Source organism: Lepeophtheirus salmonis, chromosome 2 (assembly GCF_016086655.4).
Source record: "Lepeophtheirus salmonis chromosome 2, UVic_Lsal_1.4, whole genome shotgun sequence".
NCBI classification, from domain to species: Eukaryota; Metazoa; Arthropoda; class Copepoda; order Siphonostomatoida; family Caligidae; genus Lepeophtheirus; species Lepeophtheirus salmonis.
In genome coordinates, this window is record NC_052132.2 from 35,719,963 (window position 1) to 35,736,500 (window position 16,538).

A 16,538-nucleotide genomic window follows, 5' to 3' on the forward strand; every position below is an offset into this window, starting at 1 on the left:
TTTTGAATTTTTTTTTTTTAATTTGATATTTGAAATTTAATTTACAGCTATTCACAAAAAATTCAATTTTTTGTGAAATCTATGGATTTATTATGAAAAAAAGTAAAATGTGGCTCTCTGTTGGCCACAAAAGCAGGTAAACACAATCAGAAATAAACCATCTTTATCTATGGGTAAAAAATTTTTAAACTGTACAATTTTTCGAGTCGAAAATTCATCAACTCAACTCGAATCAAACCGAGTCGACACAACAATACAAAAAAAAAATACAACTTTTATTTATCAATCAAACAATTACGGTAAATGAAATGGAAATAATCACACATCCATTCGTCTTCATTTCTGATACACAATTTACTACTAATAAAAAATCAACAATAAATTGTGTTGATGATAAAAATATTTTCCTGTGTCTCAGCCCAACAAAAAAACATAGTAATGCTAATCGAAAATGCAGATAAATATATTTCTTTCTTGCTCCTTGTTAACTTACATTTCATTATAGTGCTTGGAGAAAGTCCCTATATTAGAAGTTCATGACTTTTGAGTAGTAAGCCTTAGCTCACACGTTCAAGTCAAGCCCGAGTTCTTAAATATTTTGATCATGTCCAGTTCGATTCCTCAGATTTCATTCGAGCCATATAACTTATCTTATTATATCGTATTGGATGGCTCTAAATAAAAAAAAACTAGAAAGACAGAATTCCTAATGAAATTTGTGAGTCCTAAAACCAGTCTTTATCGAACTTTTATGTTAACTACAACAGCTGAAAGGACATAGTTACTAACATCACCATTTCAGTTGTTGATCAAAGTTTCAACATAGACACTTTTGTAAGGGAGTAGATACCTGAAGTTTGATTTAGGAGGTGTGTTATAAGAGCTTATTATTATACGTTCTATCTATCATTAATTATTTTTTTGTTTTATTTCGTCAATCCTGGCTGGGAGTGAAGTAGAAAAAAATAAATAGCTCGGACCGTAGGACCGACTTATTTGAGACAAAAATGACAGATCAGTAAATCAGTCCAACAACCAATCCAACACTACCTGAATCAATGTTTATTTTATAATATACTGAAAGTAATGATTTAAGACATTATTATTTATTCTACAAAAATTATTTTTTCGTATAATTTTCTTAATTTCTAACTCAAACGAAATTTTTGTAATGATTGACTAGAGGACAGTTGTAATAATTGACCAATCGAATTAAAATGCACTTTGTACAAAAGCTTTATAACTTGTGTAATCTAAAAATAAATTTAATTGATAATAGAGTGTTTTAAATATGTTGTGTTAAATTTTGACGTGCCATTGAGCCAAAAGCAATGTTGTAACTGTTCTTGGATCTTTTTTTTTACATTAAGTTCATAAATATATTTGATATTAGTAAAACATGAAATGTGAATGGTTATTAATTGAAATTTGCACGACATTGTTGACGTAACTCTAATACGGAGTAGATAGTTCATTCATAGATGGCCTTAGGTAAACAATAAATGAGAAATTTCTTCTCTTAGTAAATATAATTCAAGTAATCTGAGAAAATGGAGAGGAATATAAATTTTTTTATGAATATAACGTCCTTAAATTAAATAATATGGATTGTATATAATTTAGACTTTTTTGTCTTTTTTTAAAAAAGATCATTCTAAAAGTAGAATAAATCATTCCTACAAAAAAACCCTTAATAATGAAAAAAAAGAAAAAACAATTTTAACAAAAGGTCCAACAATTTTTTTATATTTCTACAAAAAAAGTACATAATTTGAAAAAAAAGGAAATATTTGTTTTTAATTGTAAGCCCCACACACGCGTAAGTCGGCCCTGGCCTCGATTAAAACAAATGATTATCCTTACCCACCAGTACCGGAATGTGTTTGTAAGTAAGGGGACAATTTATAAAAGGTTGACGTCATCAAGGACGTCCGCATTGGGCCATGACAAAGATATTTCTTTGGATGAGGGGCCGTTGGCTTATTTGACAATTTTGATATAATATATATATATATATATTTTAAGCTTCCAAAATCATAAAATTAAAATTTTTTTAGACAGTACCAAATAAATTTATTTCAACAACTCTAAAAAATCTCAAAAGTGTGGGGCAATGTAGGGCATCTGCAAGGGGTGGACTGGAGGGGCTGTAGCTCCCTCTCCCCCACCCCCAAATTAAGTAATTTTTGCTTTCTACTAGAAAAAGTAATATTAGGCATTTTATTTTATTTTGTATTTAAAAAATTTAATTTTATGTAAATCGTTACGAATTTTGGAATCTTTTTTCCAAAAAATTTAATATTTCAATTTTTTTTTCTAAATATTATATTAGAAATTTAATTTATGAATTTTTTTTCAAAAAGATTTAAAAAAGCCCTCCCAAAATATAATTATGTGGACGCCACGGCAATGGTCCCTATGATTCCAGCGCTACTGTTTTTATCCCTACCCAGATTGGGATTTGGGTCCCGTGCAATCCTTGCAATAGTTAAAGCCGGCACCGAGTGTTAAACATCAATGATAATTGAAGTACCAAGGCTTTTATTTGTAAATAAATAAAATTTTAAAACGTTGCTATAATTTAGAAAAAGAAATAAGCTGCTTGAAAGAGCTTACATAGTACTTATAATACGTCGGTATAATATATTTATATTTCAAACTACGCATGTATCTAAGTCCCACAAATGAGCTGTACATAGATCGATGGATCCATGAGGCTTTGCGCATGTGCGGAGAAAGAGAGAAAGAAAGAGAGATCCTCTCATAATCTGAAAATAAAGAGTAGTGAGCAGAAAATAAAGAAAGCTTCTATCATATAATATAATATGATAAAAATGAGAAGAAAAGTTCATCTTAAGTTCTTTATACAAAAAGAGAATTTGATGCAAAGAGTAGCAACAGATAAAATCATCACAAACCTTTGTTCTAACTATTAAGCATATTTAGGTAAGTACTACCCTATTTTCAATCCAATTGTGTAGTTGATAGCCTTAAAACTATGGACATAAATGTCCATTTCTACAAATATAGTAAACAATGAAAAAAAGTCCGGTCTTATTACGTGCTAAGAGTCCTCATGGATCATATTCCTTCTGGTTTTGACTACTTATCCGTTTGGTATCCATAAATGATTTTTAATATTTATTCAATTTAAATCTCTAGAAATGATTCGTATACATTATTTCCATTCACATATTCATTAACGTCAACAGTTCATTAGAAATAAATACTAGACGTCCTATTACTCTGAAGACACTAACAGAACTCAATTATTTCCATACGTAGCTAATAAATTATACTTAATCATATAAAAAACGATGAATTAACAGGGCCCTGCAAGCCCCTGTAAATTGTTAAATGAATGCTTAAGGGCTCAGTAAAAAAACAGAAATGCATTTTTACCGAGTAGGACCCAAAACTTGCATTACAACTTAATTCCGAAAAATATAATTTTTATGGACTCAAAAATAAACAACTCAAAACAAATTTGTGATACGTTTCATTATTATATTTGGCCATATTTTGTATTCAATATGTCCTTCTTCACAAGTAATAAAAGCCTTGAAACACTGGCAAACAGATTGGCTACTCTTGACGTAAATTTCTTTAATTAAAAAAGGGGGCGCTCTATTTTTCATATTTCAAATTGAATTTGTTCTTGGTACTAACACTTTTTATTCTTAATAGCTATATATTTTTTTAGAATTATTTTTTTTTTATACTAAAAATTTAATTTTTAATTTTTTGTGAATAGCTGAAAATTAAAAAATATATATTTCTGTTTGTATTTTTTAATAATTTTTTTTTTTTCAGAAAAACTGTGTATTTTTTTTAATATTTAAAAAAAATATTTAAAAAAAAATTCGAAAAATTTAATATTTGAATTTTTTTTTCGAAAATTTAATTTATCAAAAAATTAATTTGTTGTAAATAAATGTAGATTTCTCAATGTTTTTTTCCAAAAAATTTAAAATTTGAATCTTGTTTTACAATTTAACTTTTCTAATTTTTTTCAAAAATTTTTTTTCAAAAAAAAAAAACCAATCCCCGCCCCCCTCCAATATAACCCTGTGGACGTCCCTCCAAACAGACATGGGATAAAAACAAAATATGTTAATATTTGTTTTTTACTGTCGTTTGGTTGCAATATCAAACCTCGTAATTAAAAATGAAGGTGATAAAATCGTAATTTAATGCTAATACAAGTTTTAAGTTCTCACTCTGTATTTCGTACTGAAATTTAAAAAATGAGCCAGAATTAATAATACATTGTTTGTCTCCAAGAAACATTGCACTTAGAGGCCAAGTTTGCATTTATAATATTATAATAGACTAATGAAGATTAAATAGTGAAATTTTATAGCAAAAAAAAAAAAAAAAGAATTATTTGTATAACATATATGGAAGAACTGTATAAACAAATTTTATAAATAAAATTCAATAATTTTGTTTACGAAACCTGATTTGTATAAATACTTAAAGGCCTCTAACATTTTTTATCTTATATCCCTACTGATTAATTACACTGTGTGACCCACATTTTTGCCTGTGGTATAAATCCCTCATATATTATTATTGTTATTGAAGCAATTAAAACCGAAAATGAACATTAAAACCTTCAACAAACATTATTTTGGTATTTAGAGTATGCGATCAAAAAGCAAGTTTTAAACATATATGTAATCAGGATTCAGAGGTACTTTTTATCTTAAAAGAATCATATGGATGAAATCAAAATGAAAAGCATTTTTATAAAAAATAAACTTCAGCATGATTTTTTTTTTCTTACTTCTTCATCTTGATAAAAATTCACAAAAAATGTATTTAATCAACAAAAAATGGAATAAATAAAGGATCATATTTGAGAGCAAATATTTTTTCTTTTTTTATATATAACTCTTTTATATCAATGTTAAACTTAAAGTATAATCTAGACATGGGCTGATATATCGGGCAGATACTTTCCTTTTGCAATATGATCCACAGGGGAAACCTTTTATTTTTTTACTATTTTACTATTATTTAAATATGACACGTTAAGCATTAGCTACTCACTAGACCGATTTTTCGGTCCAGTTGCTACATTTTTCAGTTATTAGTGTTGGTCCAGCACAAAATTAATCCGGATTTTTTAAAATTCCAAACGTTCGGTCTTAAGTGATTTTTTTTGGATTTATCTAGACCGCTTTTTTTTAAACCGGTACCGAATTAGTTCGGTAGACAAAAAAAAAAATAAAAGTCTCAGACCGGCCAAGTTTTTCATACCGAAACTCAACACTAATTGTTATGTCTTCACGGTGTTACCACAAACACAAAAATCCCTACATATTTTTGGTTAGCTCTCGATTCCCTCTTCTCCCTTGATACGTCATGGCTATTTCATAATTTATTATTTTTCATAAATCAACGAAGTAATAAGCTATTAATACTTATACTCCGTTTCGAAAAGGACAGGATTACAATTTCTTGTTGATCCTTCGTCGTATATATTATATATTTGCCATTTTAATATTTGTATCAAGAAATTTTGGCTATCCTATATAAATACAATTGTATAGCTAAACTTTTATTAAATATTATTTAGCAATATTATTATACAGTATCGAATAAAACACGATGTAGGATTTTAATATTATGAATTATAAATACATGCAATACATTTTTAAAATTGTGGAGAAATAATATAAAAGGAGTACTTAAGACATAAATAGCAGTTGGTATGATTGACTTATTTGTCTAACTACCAATTGATTTTGGGACTTGTTCCTGTTTCCTTTTGGAGGAAAGGTTGTGTCATGCAATAAAGAAACAACTTTTCTTAGATCAAATACATTACTTAACGGTCATCAAATGGATGAATCCGTCCTAGATATCTAAAATAACTTAAAACAATACTTAAAAATTATTTTTTGTAAATAACTGTGGATTTGAATTTTTTTTTCCAAAAAGTATAATTTTCTGTGAATAGCTTAGATCTTTGTAATTTTTTTCAAAAAATCTAATATTAAATGCTTTTAATGTTATTATTAGTAAATATTAGGTATATTTTATTAGATACGTTAAATCAAAAGGTCCAAGAGGTCTAGCCCTTTCTCCATCAAACTTTGACAATGGTGTCTGGTTTTGCAGTAAAGGTTAAAAAAAAAGAAAATGTTTCTGCATTTAAAGTTAAGAGTTATGTTGTAATGAAATGTTACTAATGACTGTTGATAATCATAACCAATGGATTACTGTTTGACAATCTCGATTTCTCTTCCACAGCCGTTTGACTGCCTGTTAATGTTTGAGGTTGACACCAGATAGAGTGTACAATGCAAGGTTATGTTAAATAAAATTCCGAGATTATATCAGTTCATGGGAGTCCATGAGCATTGTAAGGCCGACATTTTGTTACATAGTAATCTCATTTTTAATTTTCTTATAAAATAATTAAATGCATTCAAAGTATTATTTGAATGTACAAAAAAGCTTTTTTCATATTTATTATATATCCATAATTTTGAGACGAAATTTTTTTGTACATCCTAAAATAACGCAAATATAAATCCTAGGTGATGGAAAGTTTAGAACACTCCAAAAATAATGATCGAAAACGAAAAAAATCCAAAAAATCTTGGTTCTCTAATATTCATCGTAATATATTCAAGAAAAATATAAAGAAAAACGACGTTTCATCACGAACAAACTCAAATGATGCACTCAAAAAAGACACAGGGAAAAACTGTTTAAATTCTCCAACTATGGAATCGCTTAAAAATGAGACAAAAAAATCTTTAAAAATATCATTGCCAATGAATGTTACTGACAATACAAATAAAATCAAGATATGCGACACAGATAAAAACTCAATTTTATGTAATTTGGCAATGCAAAAAATAGACATGAAGAAAAATGTCGAAAAAGTAACGCCCAAGAGTTTTGATACACCAAATTTGAAGCTCCCAGTACCTCCAAAATATGGTAATCCAAAGTCATGTGAGGGCTCTTCTGTTAATAACAGAGATGTTGCAAAAGTTGAGAAAATAAGCAAGTCAAACAATTTAACAGGGATGTCAAAATCCCCAACTCATGTGGTATCGAAAGATAGACCTCTAACTTTTAAGCCAAATCAACTCTTTGTAAAGGACTCGTATAAACCAGAGGGCATAAAAATATCGGATGTTTCTATAGATAAAAAGAAGGTAAGGAGTTGAGAAAATTCAAAGTTTATTAAATGCAAATTTTCAATCACAGAAACCGTTCTTTTTAAAAAGGATAATTAGTTGAGCATTGCAAATTATATTAAGAATAGTTCCTAGCAATATACTTGTATTGTCCATTCCTAAGACGTTGATATGTGTGCACGTTCCATTGATTTAAACCACTCATGTCCTTTTCAATGTTTTATAATCTTATTAAAAGGATTGCACACCATTGAACTTAAAAAACAGGACTCCTTGAAATAATAAAGTGATAAAATTGTCCCATGATCTTTGATTCCCCATTTTATTAACTTTATAATATATGTATATCTTTTTAGAATTCGTTAAATGGCAGCAGACAAAAATTTATTAAATTAGAAGAAGGGATTTCCGAGCAACAACCCACACATATCCATGCTGGCTTCGTTCGACAAAGAACTCTCGATTTTGAAAAAAAGAATTAGCGAAATCAACAAATCCGAAAGACCATTGTTGAATGACTCAAAACCTACAAACAAAAAGTTGCCAAACTCAATAATAAAAAAGACTCATAATTGCTCAAGCAGTCAAAACAGTGGGATTATTTCAAAAAATGTATTTATAAATGATGTGTCGTCATCAAATTCTTTGCTCCAAAATGGGAATTCTATAAAAAATGGGAGATTTATTCAACAAAAAAAGAATCCCCATGTACTCAACCTATAATAATATCTCCCGATATAATGGCTACAATCAAGCTATAATGAGCAATAAAAAATGTTTTTATTTGCAACATTATGGAGGAGATTTTCTTATAGACGATGAAATTATGGATCAACCAGGTAAGTTTGAACCTATGAGAATAATGGAGTATGACTGAGTAAACATTTAACAATTTTAAATATAAATTTTCTTTTGAGTAAGTTCTTAAAAGAAACAGCTTTACCTCAAGAATACCTTTAAAACTTATATCAAATAATAATTATCTACATGGTTCTAAGCTTCAGATTTTACTTAAATAACCAACAGAGGTTGCGTGTTTTCCCTTATATGCTGGGCAATATAGGCAGCTTTTGAAGAAGAAAAAACGTGCAACCACTCATCTATTAATAATAAATGAGTGGTTGCGCGTTTTTTCTTCTTCATAGTAGACTATTAAGTTGTCAATATTAAAAGCGTGGAGGAAGTAAGGCATCAGACTTATATATATCCAGAGAGGTGTATAAAGTATGTCCTAAAAAGTAGGAGCTGTTTTTTCTAGTATGTAATCTGAACAGGCTTAATTATTTTCCAAAGCTGGCGTCATTGCTATTTAATTCTTGAGGAGGTAACATTTAAATGTTAAGTAATTACTAGTTCGTGTGCTCATGAAAGACGGAGAGTAACGATAAGGGTTTGCTCTGGAGTTATAAGTTCATTTCTTGTACATTTAGAATTGATGATCGACATAGGAGTAATTCCAGCCTAGTATACGGCGGATATAAAGATTTTTGTATCTTTTTTTTCCGTTCCATATCTTTGCAGATTTGACGGTTTGTTCCAAGGCAAATAAATCCAAAGATGTCATTTCGACTGATGGAGGGGAATCCGTCTCTGAATCTTTATCTTCCCATAATATTCAAATGAAAAATAATAAAGATACCTACGAACACAATCGGAGACCCACTAGCTCTCAAAACAATAACGACGTGTAAGTACTTCGCCCAAATGATTAATTATTTAAAAAATATATATATTTGAATGAACCACTTTAAACAAATTAATTAGTACGTTAGCCCGCCAACACAAACATGGACACTATATTGTTTTGTCAGCTGTCGATCATTCTGCTTCTTTTCCTCACATAAGTATTCCCAGAAAGTAGACCCAAGATCTGATAGTAGCTAGCCAATTGTTCACAAGTATGGAATTATTATTGATCACGTTGAACAACAAGAGCTTATTCAAATTCAACTTTCAGAACACAAATAGGACAATCCACAGCTAAAAATAAAACTTTTTTCATGTTAGTGAGGCAACGCCTTGTATGATTAATGAGCAATCAATTACATCAACCCCTACAAAAGTATTATTCCTCCTATTTTTATTGATTAATTGGCAAAATTAATACAAAATCCCAACTTTGATGTACACGTCAAAGAAACTAATCAATGAAGAAGTAATTAACCTCATTTGAAATTTGTTTTTGATGAATTATTCGTAGAATGTCACAAATTAAAGTATAAATATTAATTCATTTAAATTTCATGCAGGCCAAAAACTAATAATGAAAATGGAGTGTACCATATGCATAAAAGTATTTCCAAATCCTGGAACTCCAGGAATAATAGTCAGACTGAAACTGAGACTGTGAAATTCAACTGTGAAAAGAAAAGAAAGGATTTGTCAAATTATGAATACTCCAATGTAACGCATCCAAATGATCAAAAAGTAAGTTATTTGTTATGTAAATCCAAAATTCATAAAATCATTATATTTATATCTGGGCCCTCAACACAAAAGCCAGCTAGAGTTATTGAGTTTATATTTCATTTATTTTACCAATTATAATCAATTGTTCTAATGAATCAATTGGCAACGCCACAAATGAGACTTAAAGTAGCAAAAATTCATCGTCATAATGAAATATTTAAAAGATGATAGATTTTATTTAAAAGACCCATATTGAGGTTAAATTAATTATCCAGGGGAGTCCGCAGGGGATGGGATGGAGGGTCTATAATGTAATATTAAAAATTTTTATTCAAAAAATGTAATATTAAAAATTTTTATTCAAAAAATGTAATATTAAAAATTTTTATTCAAAAAATGTAATATTAAAAATTTTCATTCAGAAAATTTTATATTTAATAAAAATTTTCAAATTCTTTTATCCAAAAAAATTAAGAAAAAATTCCAAAAAATTAAAATTTTCAATTTTTTTTCAAAAAAATTAATTGTTTGTAAATAGCTATGAAATTTGAAATTTTTCTCCAAAAAATTTACTCTTTGAATTTTTTTTTTCAAAAATAAATTGTTTTTTATAAATAGCTTTAGATTTTGGATTTTTTTTTCCTTTAAAATGATTTTTTGGGAATTCCTATGGATTTTTGAAATTTTTTTCCACAAAGTTTAATTTTGAATTGGTTTTCCAAAAAAATAATTTTTGAATTTTTTTTTCAAAAATACTCCAAAACCAAGCCCCCCAAAAAAAAAAAAAAAAAAAATAATATATATATATATAATCCTGCGGTCGCCCCTGTTACCATAAATATAAGTTGTAATATATAAATATATAGTAATTTTAATCCCTCAACCTTCATAAACATTATTGGTAATCTCAAATCATCCCAGAAATTTGACTACAAAGTCTTTAATTGACTGAAATATGTTCATTAAATATTGGGCTGTATGTACAAGATAAAAAAATAATTTGGGTATTTCTCCTCCTTTTGATATTTTCTCAGAATTGTTTTAGTCTTAACGTATCAAATACGTACATAATTACAGGCAATGTGATTACACAGGGGCGTCCACAGGATTATATGTTTGGGGGGCTTGGTTTAAAAAAAAAATTTATAAATTAAATTTTATAGGAAAAAAAATTAAAAAATCTATAACCATTCCAAAAAAATTTCAAAAATCCATAGCAATTCTAAAAAAGTCAAATTTATTAGAAAAAAACTCAAAAATACATAGTTTTTCAAAAAAAATTAAATTGTTAGGAAAAAAAATTCCAAAAATTAAATTTGAAATGTTGAATGATTTTGAAATTTTTTTCAAAAATCAACAGCTGTTTTCTAAAAATAAAATTGTAAGGGAAAAAATTTCAAAAATCAAATTTGAAATGTTAAATGATTTTGAAAAAACTTCTAAAATCAACAGCTGTTTTCAAAAAAATTTAAACAACTATATTTGAAATATAACATTTAAAAAAAAAAATTTTTTTTTTTTAAAAATTTACTTTCAAGGAAATTTTTTTTGGAAAAAAATTTTAAAAATTATATATAATTTCAAATATTAAACTTTCTAGTATAAACCAAAATTTCCTTTTTTTGGAGGGGCGGGGGTTACAGGTCCTCCAGACTACCCCCTGTGGACATCCCTGATACAATACATATTTGTTAGAAATATAATTTTCATGACTTTATCGTAAAAAAAAAATGTCCTTTATTCAAAATTTAATATTAATATATTGATTTCTTAGCAATCCAAAGAAATCAAGTTTGGGGAAAATACTTGTAGATGCAACGCATCCTATTATTTAAACAAGGACATTCTTTCAATCAAAACATATTTGCTACGATTAAAACGATTATTGATAGAGGTAATTTTGAATGTATCCAATTGAGTGAATATAAACTTATATGTTTTCGCAGAATCCATCGGCTTATCAAGGATGGGATAACTTAGAAAATGAGACAGAGAATATTTTGTCATGTACTACGTTGGACAATTACAAAATGAATAACAATAATCATAACAATATCCAAGTGCTGAACGACTCTGTTGATGCTTTGAGAAGCCGAATATATTTGTTGGAGGAACAGGTAATCAATAGTTATGATATAAATGATTAAAAATGATATTATCGCTAACGATACTTTGTCAAATCGGAATTAAAGTCGCATATATTAATTAATAAATAAAAATATATTTTCTCAAAAGAGACATCACGCAAGGAAAAGTTTTTTTGTAAACAACATATTTGGGATAAAAAATGATTACTGGGTAATCGTTTTGGTCTTTAAAAAAATGAACGGACAGAAATTCCCGAATACGTCCATCAATAATAGAGTTTTAGAAAAGAACAAATGAAGTTAACAGGTCCAAGTCTGATACGTAACATTGTGGAACTGATATGACATATAATGAAGGACTAGTAAAAAGTTTATGTATATTATTAATCATTAAACTCTAAATTCAATTAGTCAATTCGAATATAAAAATTTGAGACGTGATTTGTGACATAAGTGTTTGTATTGTAAGCATACACTAATGATCGAAAAGTGTTGTACTTATTTGCCTCTTTGACTCCACTATTTATAAAGTATCCTTATCAATCAGAAAACTCTATTTATTATTCAAAAAACAGTCATATAAATATAATTTTATTTTATATAAAATACGATGTTGGACTAGTTCAGTGGTTCTGAACAGATGGTTTCCTATCCCACAAGTTCATGGTTGTAGGTTGCATAGAAAATCATAAAAGGATATCGTTAAGATGTGTCTTTCGAACACTCTCAGAAAATAAATCTTATAGTTGATAGTTTGGATTACAAGCTAAACTTTTAGGACGTTTAGGTTGCACGTGCCAAACGTTGGGAAGCACTTAACTAATTTGTTTAATTACTTATTATTTTTTAATAACGATGTTTCATTATTTCTTCCAGAATAAAGAAAAAGACGAAACCATCAAATTATTAAGAAGACAATTAGAGAATAAAGCCATCAGTGGGTCAGTTTATTCTCGAAAGAACAATACTATTAAATAATTCTACATTTTTCAAAAGAGATACAATTAAAATTGGATAGCTTCGCGATATAAAAATATAGAATCTCTTACTCAATATATCCCTAGGAGCGTATTCAATTTGTATCTTGAAACTTTTACTTAGTTGTAACCCCCTGTTCTTCCATGTTACCTCCTTACATAAATATAGGTATTATATGAATATTCCTCGATATTATTTTCTTCTCAAATTTACAGTCGTTTGTGAATAAAACGAAAAAATACTCGCAATTACCAAACGCAAAATTTGCGTTGTATTTTAAAGATATATATTGTGTAGCTGTTACAGACTCTATTATTTTTTCCCAAAATGGTACTGGTTTTGTTGAGCCGATCATTGTTTTGTCATTTAGCTCTACTTTATGTAAAATTTATTCAATTATAAATTATTTTACTTATAATTTAATTTACATTTAAACCTTTATTTGATGTTAATTAAAAATGACTCTTTTAACGTTTTTATGCTAATAAAGTTAGTTTTTCTTATGATTCTATCTAGGTATTAATTTAAGTTTTATTTCTTACATTTTTGGAGTGTTAACAAAAAAACATCCCAAAAATATTCAAAAAACGTAAAAACTCCCTATATATGTATACATAGAACCATACAAAAAAGGGGAAATTGGTTTTTTTAAACTCGAAAATTATATCTTATAAAAAAAATTAAATTTTTTTTTTTTTTTATTGTGATAACTAGAAAAATTCTTCAAAAGTGGGGAGGGCAATGACCCTTTGGCCCCTATGGTTCTGTTGCTAATGGAGTAAAAGAGTATTTAAAGAGAAGAGCCTTGAGCATCCATGCTTAATATAATACATTAAATCAGGATGAACTATTATGATGATCATAAAGTAAAAGTCAAGTCCATGCTTGAGCCGACCCTTGAGAGAAGAATATATAAAACAAGGGACTATTCAACTAGGGTTGAAAAGCTTATAAAATTATTGAAGAATGACAAGAAACTAACAGAGCTCCTCTTAGACTTATTTAGAGAGGATTGATTTATTCATCATGTCTTCCGACTTCTATAAAGGTTCTTCTTAGTAAATGAGCGAGATGCAAGAGCCATATTCAAGTCCAAAGTGTCGGAGATAAATGTTTTTAAAAAGGAAAGGAGCACTTTCTTATTGGGAGAATCGTTTATCACTAAAATTAAATGCATGAGGTTACTCGTGACTAGAAACAAGAGCAGTCTCAGAGACAAGGGGCATTAGCCCTCATGAGAAATCACGTGCTTCTCGAAAAGAAAAAAATTTGATTGTTGTATTACAACTAATATATATATATATATATTATAAATGCCATTTGGGAGTGTTGGTTCTTCTACGTAGAAATGTTTGACTCCAGGCTGAGCTAGAAGTAAAATGTAATAACTTCAACCCTTCCTTCGAGCTACAGCTCTGAAGAAGGACCTACCAACCATCAGCCATCGATAATTCCTTTACTTCTATTCTATTTTAATTTCAAAGGCCATGTTCTATGAAACCTTATTTTCTTACTTCAGGTAAACCCGGACCATCTTTAACTACAACCTCAGCAATAAGGAAAGCATTTTACTCAGTTATTTTTATTTTAAAGTGGGAAGTTGAGCATTTCAGAGTTATTTCGCAAGTTTTGATTCAAAAAGTATTTACGATTGAGGAGACCCAGAGGAAAACCCTCATCGAATTGGCTTACTTGGAAGACAGCCCAGTGTACATCAAGAAGATGCTCGGGTACCAAAGAGCACAGTCTACGACGTTTACAACAAAAAGGAGAAGGGCATAAAAGGAAAAAGCCGACAAGCCCCAGAGTGATCAAAAAAACACTCTCAGATTCCTCGTAGGACTGGAATGGTCCGTGAAAGCCTCTCCTGGGCCTCCGATTAACGTTCTTGCCAAAAAGTGCCAAGTAAACACTTACTTGAGGATGAAGGCATATTGCCCCTCCAAAAGACATATCCTTACCAAAAAAATGAAGACCGCCCGGGCTACCCAAAGTCGTTGCAGAACGATTTGAAGGTGCCATGGTAATCTAATCCTCTTTTATTTAGATGAGAGACAATCGACTATCGACGAGGGTATTGAGCGAATGATTCGTGAAGATGAAGGACACATTGATTTTTTTCTTTGGTATCAATAGAACTTTTAAATACAATTTCAAACCTCTACTTGCTTCCCTTATTGATCAGGATGCAGTTAAAAGGGGTCCGGATTTACCTGAATGACCCTGTATATTAATGCATTTTTTTTTATAAATCATTTAATTACTCCTAATTCTATACATGTTTAGTTCTACACTTTAAAAGAAAAGATAACAGATGTCTTATCTTTAGATGGTTAAAATTTCAGACATATCAAGGACCATAAACCTTGAAAAATTTAAGTTAAAAAGGTCATGGTTTACTTTTTTTTAAATAACAAAAATAAATTATACATTAACATAAGTTTTATTTAGGTATTTGATAGCTTTTCAATGATGCATTACACATACTTGCCTATCATTGACTTGGTTTACGAGATATCGCTAATCTAAAATTTATCAAATTGCTAATAATGTATTCATCTTTAAGACCTTAGATCTCAGAATTGGATTGAGTTACAGATTCATATTTTGTTTCTGAGCTGGTCTATAGTCAATAATAACACATGCCAAATTTAAGTCAAATGAGTTTCCACGTGAAAATTTCTTATATTTGTGTCAATAGTAGTAGTTTGCCATTAAAAAAATTGTGGGATAAGTTAAGATGACTTTTACTCCGAGTAACTTGACTAAACTTTAGAACCTCTATTTGGTTATTTTATTGCGATGATCAATTTTAGCTAATTATAATGAAGAGGGATGAAGTTCGGAGATTGAAACTGCACTACTTCGTTTTTGCTGAGAGGAAACCTTCAATAAATAAATGTTTGATATTTGGTATGATTTGGAGACAAGCCAAAGAACAAAGTGTTATATCTTGATAAACATGGAGAATAGAACAAGTAAAATACTCCAATAAATCAACGTCTATAATGTAGAAAATAATTTATTAACATTTCATAAACCAATAATAATGTATTCTAGACTTAAATATACATATGCTTAAATTCCCTTACAGAAAAAAATTTAGTGCAGTATTAATGATATTTCAGCTTGAATACAGAAATCAAATGCACATTTACTTTCTACAATATTATATATACAATAATTTTTGGGTTTAGACACATACAATTAATTTAAGATACCTTTTACAGTTAATTGACTCTTCCATTTGCTCCAGGAGAACTATGTCTCTTGTGTTTCCTATTTTCTTGCACATTAACAGAGAAACCATAGCCTTTAACTATGAAATTAGATGCTTCTAAGCTATAAATTCAATCAATTTAACAATCATCATATAATTTGACTACGCATATTGCACATGTAAACAAGGTCTATTATACATATTTGTCTTCGGCTATCCTTATTGATGATGAAGGGAACAAAATTATCAATTTTTAACTTATTGGTATACGAGACATTAGAAGAAATCTATTTGTCAATTTTCGTAATCATCTCTTTAGGTTCCATATTATAGTCTTTCTACACAAGAATAACTATCAAATAAGCAATTACGTTATTAATTGCATGAACAACCTTAACTTTATTTGAAATCACAATTGACAATATACATAAACTTTGACACTGAAAGCTTCTCATGATTCTGATCAGGATAAAAACTAAGCTAAAAAAATAACTTAAATTGAATGTCTGACAAACTGTTGAGTTGATTGGAGGAGTGAAACGCGTCTATTTGTTCATTTAATAATTCCAATTATTTACTGCGTCTTGCTTGAGAAGACGCCCAATTCGTATCTTAGCTTTTGCAAGATTAAAGAGTGTGTTTCGGGTACAATGATTGATGGAACTATATCTTTTTTAGTTT

At 28.8% G+C, this 16,538-nt stretch overlaps 1 protein-coding gene across 2 annotated transcripts; it reads left to right on the forward strand.

Moving 5' to 3' along the window:
- The first annotated feature begins 2,679 nt into the window (after window positions 1-2,679).
- Window positions 2,680-13,148, forward strand: LOC121113832 (uncharacterized). 2 transcript variants are annotated; one of them, XM_040707699.2, is made up of 8 exons: window positions 2,784-2,946; window positions 6,552-7,181; window positions 7,520-8,002; window positions 8,685-8,850; window positions 9,413-9,590; window positions 11,347-11,466; window positions 11,519-11,689; window positions 12,536-13,148. In XM_040707699.2, exons 3-8 carry the CDS (start codon window positions 7,837-7,839, stop codon window positions 12,635-12,637), a joined length of 903 nt encoding a protein of 300 aa, XP_040563633.1. In that variant the 5' UTR covers window positions 2,784-2,946; window positions 6,552-7,181; window positions 7,520-7,836; the 3' UTR covers window positions 12,638-13,148. The 2 variants fall into 2 exon arrangements, with proteins under 2 accessions (XP_040563634.1, XP_040563633.1); XM_040707700.2 differs by lacking the exon at window positions 11,347-11,466 and having other exon boundaries at window positions 2,680-2,946.
- The last annotated feature ends 3,390 nt before the right edge of the window (window positions 13,149-16,538 follow it).

Excerpts from the sequence above, each read along its gene's own strand:
- LOC121113832 (XM_040707699.2), top strand. The coding sequence starts at position 7,837 with ATGGGAGATTTATTCAACAAAAAAAGAATCCCCATGTACTCAACCTAT. Across the intron at positions 8,003-8,684 it reads TGAAATTATGGATCAACCAG|ATTTGACGGTTTGTTCCAAG; the intron begins GTAAGTTTGAAC and ends ATATCTTTGCAG. Across the intron at positions 8,851-9,412 it reads TCTCAAAACAATAACGACGT|GCCAAAAACTAATAATGAAA; the intron begins GTAAGTACTTCG and ends AATTTCATGCAG.